General features: G+C 41.8%; 1 protein-coding gene across 1 annotated transcript; it reads left to right on the top strand.

Annotated features, from left to right (window-relative positions):
• Nucleotides 1-9,511: 9,511 nt before the first annotated feature.
• LOC125401326 (olfactory receptor 11H4) lies at nt 9,512-10,495 on the top strand. The gene has a single exon (XM_048435564.3). It carries the CDS (start codon nt 9,551-9,553, stop codon nt 10,493-10,495), a length of 945 nt encoding a protein of 314 aa, XP_048291521.2. The 5' UTR covers nt 9,512-9,550.
• The last annotated feature ends 471 nt before the right edge of the window (nt 10,496-10,966 follow it).

Below are 10,966 nucleotides of genomic sequence, written 5' to 3' on the forward strand. Positions count from 1 at the left end.
GGAGAATGGGGTGTGCCTTTTATTTTCTTTCCCCTTTCCCCCCTCTTTTTGGCCTTTGCAGGGAGGAGAATAAAAAAATATGAAAAATATCATAATAGAAACTAACCAGAAAAATGTAAAAGTTACTAATATTTACGTTTCTATGTATTAGCATACCAGAACTTTATTTTTTATGTTTTATGTCTTATTTTTATGTTTTTAAATTATATCGATGAAGTTATGGATTCATGGGCAATGGGCTCCAGCGGCTCAGTCTCCCTCCCTCCCTCCCTCCCTTCCTCTGTGTTGATGTATTTTATTTTTACTAGAAGGGAAGGATTTGCTCATCAACATGTCTCAGCTTCAGAACTAGAGTCATAGGTGAAACTAGCCCTTGTCTCACCGTGTCCCAGAGGAAGATTCCTTAACAGGGTACACTTGGAAGTCTCCCAAAATTTAGGCAGTGTTTTCCACAGTTCCTTTCTTCCCTTAACTCTAGAGTATCTAACACATAAAGAAGCAAATGTACTAAACTCCAGGTGAATCCCAAGGGTTGGAAAAAGAATGCTCTTCGGGGAAATGAGGAAGCCTCTGAGGCCACCTGGGGAAGGAGGGGGTGATGGTTACAGTAATCCCTGAGAGGACCTAAGAGAAATCTCAGTCTCAGGAGTCTCTGGAAGTGAAATGAACTCACCTATGGATCAGCTCCCCTTGGTGAGTTTACTTCACAGAGCCATCAAGGAGATGTCGGATGCTGAGGTGAGGTTCTATGGTACCCATTCCTTTCTCCTGGCTCATCCAGTATGGCTAGCCTGTATGGAAGAGAAATAGGTGGGCGGTCCAGATTACAGCTAGCTCTGTGACATTATAGGGTACCTTTATTTATTAAATTTAATTACTTGGGGTTTTTCAGGAAAGGCTTAAAGGAGATCGGGAAGAATAGCATAGGGTAAAAGTTTCAAATGTGGACCAAGCATACATCTTTAATCTTGCACACAAGCAGCAGAATCAGGGTGCTCTCAGTGAATATGAGGATAGTCCAGGGAGCAAGTTCTGGGCCAGAAAGATTTACATAGTGACACCCTGTCTCAAAAGCAACCAACCAGACGAAACCCCCAAACTTTCATGTGTGAATGCAGGAAAAATATTCATTCGGTGAAGTTTTGAACTCTCTCTGAGCCACAACTATAAAATAAGCAGGGAGTACAGGCGGTTACACTGTCCACAGCCCCAAATATGCGATTGTTGTGATGATTAGAGCTTCATTCAGAAACAGTCTCACTTTCCAGGACTCATCCAGAGGCAGATTCCCTTCCTCAGGCTGGCTGGAGAGACAAAGTGCTGCGTGCGCAGGTGGGAAAGGAGGACGTTCAGTCACCACACTGGGACGGGTAGGTTTACCAGTTGCTCGATTAGCTCCTTACACCGAAACAGAACATAAAGAAGTCGATCCCCTAGCACTATAGATGAAAAATTGCTTTACAAATTCCAAATGCACGAGGAACAGCATAAAGTGGGAGAAATTCCACTCTACTAAACTGTACTTGAAAGTAACTTCAGGAAGCCTAGTCACTGGGGTAAAGGCTCACAGCTCAGTTAAGTGTTGGGAGAGGGAGAATCACTTTTCTCCAATGGCGTGACAGTGGGTACACCAACCACTCCTGGACAGGCCCCAGGAGCTGACCAACAAACTGACTCCACAGGATTTTTATGTGTTTTTATTTGGTTACAGTTTGGTATTTTCTTTTTTGGCATGGTTTTATTTTATTTTCTTGGTTTTGGGGGATTTTTTTTTTTTTTTTTTTTCCGAGACAAGGTTTCTCTGTAGCTTTGGTGCCTGTTCTGGAACTAGCTTTTGTAGACCAGGCTGACCTTGAACTCAGAGATCTGCCTGCCTCTGCCTCCTGAGTGCTGGGATTAAAGATGTGCACCACCACCACCTGGCTTGCTTTTTTTTTTTTTTTTAATTTGGTGTTTGTTTTTGAGAAAGAACTTGAAGCTGGGTGACTAGGGAGGGGGAAAGGATCCAGAAGGACTCAGGAGAGGGGAAGAATATGATTAAATATATTTAAATTTAAAGTTGGTTTTAAATAATGAAGATATAACATAATAAAAAGGTGGTTCTAAAAGATGGGACTGCGGGATTCTGCTGAGTCAGTCAGTCTACGCCATTAACGTGAAAACAGATCGCTCATTTTCAGTCAAGCTTCTCCTCTTTAATCATTCCATTTCTTTCCTACACTTTCCTCAAAGACTTTAGAAAAAAATGTTGTTGCTGTTAATAAATCTCTTATAGGATACAGCGGTAGGAAGGCTAAATTGCGGTGTGCTGTCAGTGTATATGGGATGTGTCCCTGCTACTATCCATGTGAAATAGGTGTGACCTGTTTCTCAAAGCAAAAATCAGGAAACTATGAGAGGCAGAGGCAGAGGCAGAGGCAGGTGGATCTCCGTGAGTTTGATGCCAGCCTGGTCACCTACAAAGCGAGTTTCAGGACAGCCAGGGCTTTTACACTGAGAAACCCTGTCTCGAAAAACCAAACCAAAACAAACATCCTCCTCCCCAACCCCCAAAAATCAGGAAACTCAGATCTCATGGTTCTAGTTCCTTGTTAAAAAATATGTAAGTCCTTCACCTGTCATCTGTAGGCTGTTTTACAAACACCTGGAGCTCACTGAGTTCCTCCAAGGAAGGTGCTAAAACATATCTTCTGGGTTCACCATTGATCAGGAAGCTGGGCGTCAAAGCTTGAATTCTAGACCTTTCCATGCTTCCTCAGAAACCATGAACAAGGACTGGGGAGATGGCTCAGTGGTTAAGAGCGCTGGCTGCTCTTCCAGAGGGCCTGATCTGTGTTCCAGCACCAACATGGCAGCTCATTCGTCCTAGCGATCCAATGTTTTTTTCTGTTCTTCCCAACCCCAGACACAAGCAGTGCACATACGTACAAGCAGGCAAGATGCCCATACACATAAAACTAAATAATAATAATAATAATAATAATAATAATAATAATAATAATAATAAATAATATAACCACAACCAAGGGACTAGAAGTAGTGTAGCCCAAATCTTTGTTTTGTTCTCAGGGATCACAAATGATCCTTCCTTCCTTTAAATCTTGTGTTCTCTGCTACTATGCAACTTCTTTCTCTTCCTTTCCTGGTAACCTCTAATATCCAAAACAGGAGATCTAAAATTAACAAAAATCTCAATATATAAACTATTATTTTTGTTAAAACTCTTTAAAAAATGGTGTATTTTAGTTACTTTTAAAATCCTGTGTGTTGTGGTGGCGCTCGCCTGTAGGATTTGTTGAAGGAGGCAGAGGCAGGAGGATCACGAGTTCGAGGCCAGCCTGGGCTACACATTAAAAAAATATCCTGTGTATGTGATGAGGGAGTGGCATTTATACGAATGTAGGTGCTTGTGGAGGCCAGAGCTGCCAGATACCTCTGGACTAGGGTTACAGGCACTTGTGAGCTGCCCAGTTTGGGTGCTGAGAACCGAACTCAGATACTCTACAAGAGCAATATGGCCTCCTAACCACTGCGTGTCTCAAGCCCTCTTAGGACTTTTCGCCAGATCATTTGAAGTATTAACCAATTTGCAAAGCACCTATTGTTTAAGCGCATAGTTGTACATTTTATTTGTTCAATTAATAAGTACATTATTTTTTGTCATTGATACACAACTTGTGTTCCAATATTTGAAAATGGTCTCTTTCTTTTCCCCAACAAAATTAATTCCACCAGATAAAATGGGGGGAAACCCCATCCATTTTAAATCAAATCCCATTATAAAGTTATCTTCATTTTCTTCATCCTTACAGTTCAACAAGAAGGGGCTGGAAAATGCACTTACAGTTCTTCCAGAGGCGCCAGGTTTGAGCTCCGAGGGGACCTGCACAAACCCACACAGGAACACAAACACACACGGGACTAAGAGTGAAAATAAATCTCAAAAGGAATAAATCGTCTCCTCTCGGTGGCTTTGTAAGTATGAAAGGATAACTTTTCCATTTGTTGGCTAGACAGTACTACAGCCTAGGGAAGCAGCAGGTGCGAGGGCGCGCCAGATTCTGAAGTGATCAAAGTCATGGCCATAGTTTAGAGCAAAGCCTCGGATGCCGGGCTCTCGTTTCTGAAGAGCAGTTTCATGATTAGGGTGGATTTCTTTGCATAGGCTCCGGGCACACAAATTATTCTTTGTGAAGGAGGGCAGTATAGGTAGGTCAGAACTTTTATGCATGGAATTTCCCGTTACATGGAAAAGTTATATGATCTCTGCTATGCAAATAGGTTATATGCAAATAAGGAGTGCTGGCTGATCTCCAAACTGGGCTCCAAACTTCAGCAATGTGGTGTCAAGTGTTTTCCTGCACTCCACACCAAACAGTTTGAGATTTCTGAGCCATCCTTGTGAAAATACCATGTTGAGACTAGCTCGGTTTTCTGTGTGTGACACGGACGTTAGAGTGGCAGCTGTAATCAGGAAGAGTTTCTTCTGATCCCAGAGGAGCAGAATTGGAAGTTTCTGGATTTGTGGACCGGCGTCTGTAGAAGGTTGTATTAACGGTTCCTGAGAAAGTAGCAAGTATCGCAGGGAGGCTGGAGGGAGGGAACAGGGATCCTGTCCTAAGCTAAAAGACGTTTTAGCAAATGGGATATGTGGGTGTGTAAGGAAGATGGGCACTGGTTTTAGAGTTTTGTGGATTAAAAGAGGAGAGGTGGCTCAGTGGCTCAGAGGACTCGCTCTTGCGGCGGACCTAGGTTCAATCTCCAGCGGTTCACAGCCGTCTGTAACTCCGGTTGCAGGGGATCCTCTTCTGACCTCTGTTGGCAGCAGGGACTTACATGGCACACACACACAGGCAGGCAAGAGACTCACACATAAAAGAAAACAAATCATTCTAAGAAAAGAGACAATTATCCGAGAGAGAGAGAGAGAAAACAGTTCCAACTAAAAGACAAAATTTAACATAATTTATTATGCAAGTAGGCCACTCTGAAACAGCCTTTCTCTATTAAGAAATTATACCACACCATTGTCCTAGGAGACCCAAGACATAACCCTATTTAATGAAGGTGTACTGGTCTAGAGGAATCTGGCAAAGCCAGGGCCAGAGCAGCCAGAGGCTAGGGCTTTATTCGGGGAGTAAGAATGTCCTCTGGCAAGAGTGAGGGGCTCTGACAGTTTGCAGAGACCTCCTGAGACCATTTCATCCAACAGCTTAGTTAAAGGACTGAAGTTAGGAGACCACGGGCAGAAGAAGTTATGTGTTCCCCAGAAACAGAGACACATGGCCTTCCTAAGGGGAGCTGTCTTTCTCTGATGAAGTTTTTTGCTTTGGAGGTTTGAATTCTGTTGGTAAGAGATCCCAGAGTCTCTAGTGGATTACCTCTGTTTTTTAAATTTTTCAACTTGAAGTGGGTCAAAGACCTTAATTTAAGACTTACTGGGTATATAAACCACTCTTAAGGGGAGTCCCATGCCTAGAAATAGATGAGAAACATAAAACAAATGATGCTATTTTTGGAGATTTTCATAATGCTTTGTCAGAGTATTTTATATTTTATTTATTTGTTTTTGCCTTATATGCCCTTTGTGAATATGTTATGCTGTCTGTCTTTGTGTTTTATGTGTGTCCTGTGTATGTGAACGTGTGTGTTTCTACATCTGCATGCGTTTCTTGGGCTTTATCTTTGTCTACTTTTCTTCTGTTTGTTTTGTCCTATTATAGTTTGTTTTTGTTTTGTATTTTTATTTTATTATTGTTTTAGAGGCTGGTTTCTTTTCTAATGAGAATGAAGAAGAAAGGGTGTGGATTTGGGAGAGAGGAGAGATGGGGGAGGATATGGGAGAAACTGGAGGAGAGGAAATCATAGTCAAGATATACTGTGTGGGGGAAAAATCAGTTTTTCAGTAAGAGGAAAAAAAATGAAGTACTCGGGAGAGGTGGGATGTTGCAGGTCCAGAGGCTAATTATTTTATCTTGGGTAAGCTCTGGCCCTCCAGAACAGCTGTTCTTTGTCTCCCTCTGTTAGAACTAACACCTTGTGAAAATAGATAAAGCATTATCTGACTTAGCGAACTAGCTTCCACCAATCTAAAAGCTAAGAACACCAATCTAAAAGCTGGCATCTGGGGCGTATAGGAAACTCCCCCGCCCCCATCTCACTGCACTTCTTTCTGTGCTGGGTCTGAAACTGGCCCTGATTTATGACTTCTCCGTTCTGTAAAGCTAGAAAAACATTGTAAAACGTCTTCCACACTATAACATGAAATTTGGGGTGACCTAAATCTGGGCTCCCAGGCCATGGTCTCTTGAAATGACTCCAGAATAAACTATCTCCTATCCTCTTAAATTAAAAGCCTAAAATACTGAAACTTCTAGAGGAAAGAATAGGGAAAACTCTTCAGTGTTGGGGTTGGCACGAGTGTTCTCAACAGAACTTTGGTAGCACAGGGACCAGTCTCAAGGACCAAGAGATGAGACTGCATGGGGTTAGACAGCTGCACAGCAAAAGAAACCATCAGCAAAACAATCAGAGAGCCTATAGTCTGGAAGAAAATATTCACCAACTCTTCTTCAGACAGATGGCTAATATCCAGCATTTCAAAGAACTGCAGAAATGAAACACCAGAGAAATAAGATACTAATGAGCAAATGGGTGTATGAAACAGGCAGTTCTTCAAAGAAGAAACACAGAAGGCCAACAACTACTACTTTTTAAAGTGTTTAGCATCCCTGGTGGTCAGGAAAAGGCAAACTAAAATTACTTTGAAATAGTGCCTCACCCCAGTTAGAATGCTGTCACTGAGCTACCTGACCGTAAACACTGGAGAAGATGTGGGGAAAGAGGAATGCCTATCTACTGTTGATTGGGGAGCAAATTAATACAGTGGTTCTGGAAATCAGTCTGGATGCTCCTTAAAAAGTTCAAAGTATAATTACTCTATGGCTCAGCTATTCCATTCCGGGCATATACCCAGATAACTACAAAACTGACAACAAATATATTTGCATATCTTATATTATTTCTGCCTTACTTATGATATCAAGGAAATAGAACCAATTTAGTTGCCTTCAATAGATAAATAGATAATAAAGTACATATACAAAGTAGAATATTATTCATCTATAAAGAAATATGAAATCATGAAAATTTCAGGGAAATGTATAGACTTAGAAAGTATAAGATTAAATAAGGTGACTTTGTCTCACAAAGAATAATAACCTTATGTTTTCCCTTGTATGTGGATCCTAGCCTATAGTATATACTCTCTCTCTCTCTCTCTCTCTCTCTTCTATCTATCTATCTATCTATCTATCTATCTATCTATCTATCTCTCTATCTCTCTATCTCTCTATCTCTCTATCTCTCTATCTCTCTATCTCTCTATCTACTATCTATCTATCGATCTATCGATCTATCTATATCTATCTATCTATCTACCTATCTATCAATCATCTATCTATTATCTATCATCTATCTATCTATCTATCTATCTATCTATCTATCTATCTATCTATCAATCATCTATCTATCATCTATCTATCTATCTATCGATCTATCTATCTATCTATCTATCTATCTATCTATCATCTTCCTATATACCTACCTATCTGTAAGTGTGGGCAAAATATAACATTTAGAAGAAGAGTAAGAAAGGGTACTATTAGGTAATAAGGAAAAACACAAGAGCTGAGAAAGGATACGAAGCTAACTGTGTTTCTAGGTTCAATCTGCAATAGTTTTCCTTTCTTGTGGTGAATAATGTAATCGATAGTGAAAGTTGAAAGCCCTAGGTTTCATTGAAAACCCTAGTCCATGACTTCAAAATGGCCATTCCAAGTGTATAGAAGTTCGTTGTGCTGTACAGGATTTGCGGGTGAGTAAGAGTGCATTGGGGTGGCCACCTTAGTCTAGCCCTGTGATGTTTTCTTTTTGTTGGTCCATCACAATGAAGTGATTTTATTAAAAAAATTGTTCCATTAAGGATGATATGATAGTCATTTATTTATTTATACAGTATCCTGCCTGCAGGCCAGAAGAGGGCACCAGAGCTCATTATAGGTGGTTGTGAGTCACCGTGTGGTTGCTGGGAACTCAGGACCTCTGGAAGAGCAGTCAGGGCTCTTAACTGCTGAGCCATCTCTCCAGCCCCTGATATGATATTCTTTGTCCTTTGTGTGAACAAGAACTGAGTAAAGCAATGGTGTGACAGAGAGGCCAGGGAGGAACTGTGAAGAAGGAGGTCACACATTAGAGCCGAGCACTTGGAGAGAGGGAGAACCATGAGAGGTCTGGATCCTGTGGAGAGGGCCAGCCACACAACCCAGTTCCTAGCCTTAGAGGAGGCAGTAAGGACAGTTTGAGCCTGGGGCAACACGGACAACTTGAGACTCTCTAATTACCAGACTCCTTATCTTATGCTGGAAAAGGGAGTGGAAGAAATCTGCCTCTGATATGAGAGCTTACTGTTCTACCATGGACAGAAAAAGCTCTAAGCACTTGAATTCCATCTCAGCCCACCCAGGCCACCAAGAGAGTCTTGGCATGTATTTCCCTTCCCAGGGGAGAGTGCTCACAGAGAAGGGAGATCTTTACAGAAACTACTCGGGTGTGGGTCCTGCTGTAAGACCTTCGGGCATCCACCAAGAAGTAGTGCCAGCCAGGGTCTGTCAGTCTTGAGCATCCTTCCCAGTTGGAGATCAGTTAGATAGAGAACCATGTCTAGGAGGTTCGGAGATTGATCAGAGCCAGCCTCAAAGATCCATAAGATCAGTGTTAGGGTCAGCTGCCTCACTAGATGCTATTAAACACCCACGAGGCATTTGAGAGATTCATCACAGTCTACCAGGACAGAGGGGAAAGAACTGATTGACATCTCATACTCACAGTTTTTGGTGGTGTGTTTTGTGGAATTCTAAGTGAATAACCCAAATGGTTAGTATATTTCTTGAACTCAGGATTGTGTCCCACTAAGAAGAATGAAGCTTACAGACTCAAGAGAGAGAGCACTCATTCAACAAATCTATTAGAGAATAAAGGATGAGAACGATGTGCAGGTGAGAGAGGATGTGAGGTGAAAAAAACTGCTCAAGCTGCAGGGTCGTGGGGCTTTCACATCATCACAGATGAATGGTGCTGGAAAGGAGTAAGGTGCAAGATGACTCTCTTCTTCCAGCTTTCCAGGTTGGTTGCAGAGGATCGGTACATTTATCGAAGGTCACAGACTCAATAGAACCTGGGAACCATGCAGTAGGGTGATTTGGAGCTTTTGTGTCTCGATGGCCAGGATATTGTAACCTATATTCATCTTTGTAGTTTGTCTATTATTCCTATCTCAGAAGGACAGAGAAGGCAAAAAGGAAGAGGTTACATCAATGATATAGAACCACAATCAGTCCAAAGTCAGACAGGATTAGTTCCATCTGCTTTTAGAATAGTCAAGCCTTTCCTAATAGAACTTGTTTGACTCTCATAATGACCTTGCAAATATGTCAAAAGCAAGGAAATCAGGGTTAAACTCCTGTCTTTTTTCTTTATATATTTAGATTCCATGAACAGATCAGCAACACATGTTGTGACTGAGTTTGTTCTCCTGGGATTCCCGGGTTCCTGGAAGATACAAATTTTTCTCTTCGTGTTGTTTTTGGTGGTTTACGTCTTGACCTTGCTGGGAAATGGGGCCATCATCTGTGCAGTAAGATGTGACTCCCGTCTACACACCCCCATGTACTTCCTCCTGGGAAATTTTGCCTTTCTTGAAATCTGGTATGTTTCCTCCACTGTTCCTAACATACTAGCCAACGTTCTCTCTAAGACCAAGGCCATCTCATTTTCAGGATGCTTCCTCCAGTTCTATTTCTTCTTTTCACTGGGTACAACTGAATGTCTCTTCCTGGCAGTCATGGCTTATGATAGGTACCTGGCCATTTGCCGCCCATTACATTACCCTGCCATCATGACCAGAAGGCTGTGTGGCATACTAGTGTCTTCATGCTGGCTCATTGGATTCCTTGGGTACCCGATTCCTATCTTCTCCATCTCCCGACTCCCCTTCTGTGGTTCTAATATCATCGATCACTTCCTCTGTGACATGGACCCATTGATGGCATTGTCCTGTGCCCCAGCTCCTATTACTGAATTTATTTTTTATGCCCAAAGTTCCCTTGTCCTCTTTTCCACTGTTGCATACATCCTCCGATCCTATGTTTTATTGCTCAGGGCTGTTTTTCGGGTTCCTTCTGCAGCTGGTCGACTAAAGGCCTTCTCTACCTGTGGTTCTCATCTAGTTGTGGTATCACTCTTCTATGGGACAGTGATGGTAATGTATGTGAGTCCTACATATGGCATCTCAACTCTGATGCAGAAGATTCTTACACTTGTATATTCTGTAATGACTCCTCTCTTTAACCCTCTAATTTACAGTCTTCGTAACAAGGACATGAAACGTGCTCTGAAAAATGTTCTGTTAGGAATGAAAATTGTTAAAGCTGCGTGAGTCAATGATGTGACATGCTCACATGTTCTAATAAAGAGCAAACTGGAGCTGTATCAGTTCATTTGGTTGCCCCCCCCCCCCCCGCTCTTATGTAGCCCTGGTTGGCCTCCAACTCATTCTCTAGAGAAGTATGACCTTGAACATCTTACCCCTCCCCCCACATCCATATACTAAATGCCTGGGTTACAAATGTGTACCAATGTCCAGGTTTTGAACTTGCTTTTCAATCCTTGGTGTTGAAAAGCATATGTTTATTGAAAAAATAAAATGCGAGCCCTATGTGAGATAGTTTCCTACTCAGATACCCATGATTTTTCATTATACACCCCCTTCATCATTTTAACAAGACAATGAAGTCAACTTTGTTTGACTGTGGACATGTTAATACTAGTCTTCGCAAGATAAAAACTAAAATAGCGCTCTAGTTCCAACACAGTATTTATGCTTATTGGAAATGAAAGAGATTGGTTC

Source organism: Myodes glareolus, chromosome 12, assembly GCF_982192425.1.
Source record: "Myodes glareolus chromosome 12, mMyoGla1.1, whole genome shotgun sequence".
Taxonomy (NCBI): Eukaryota; Metazoa; Chordata; class Mammalia; order Rodentia; family Cricetidae; genus Myodes; species Myodes glareolus.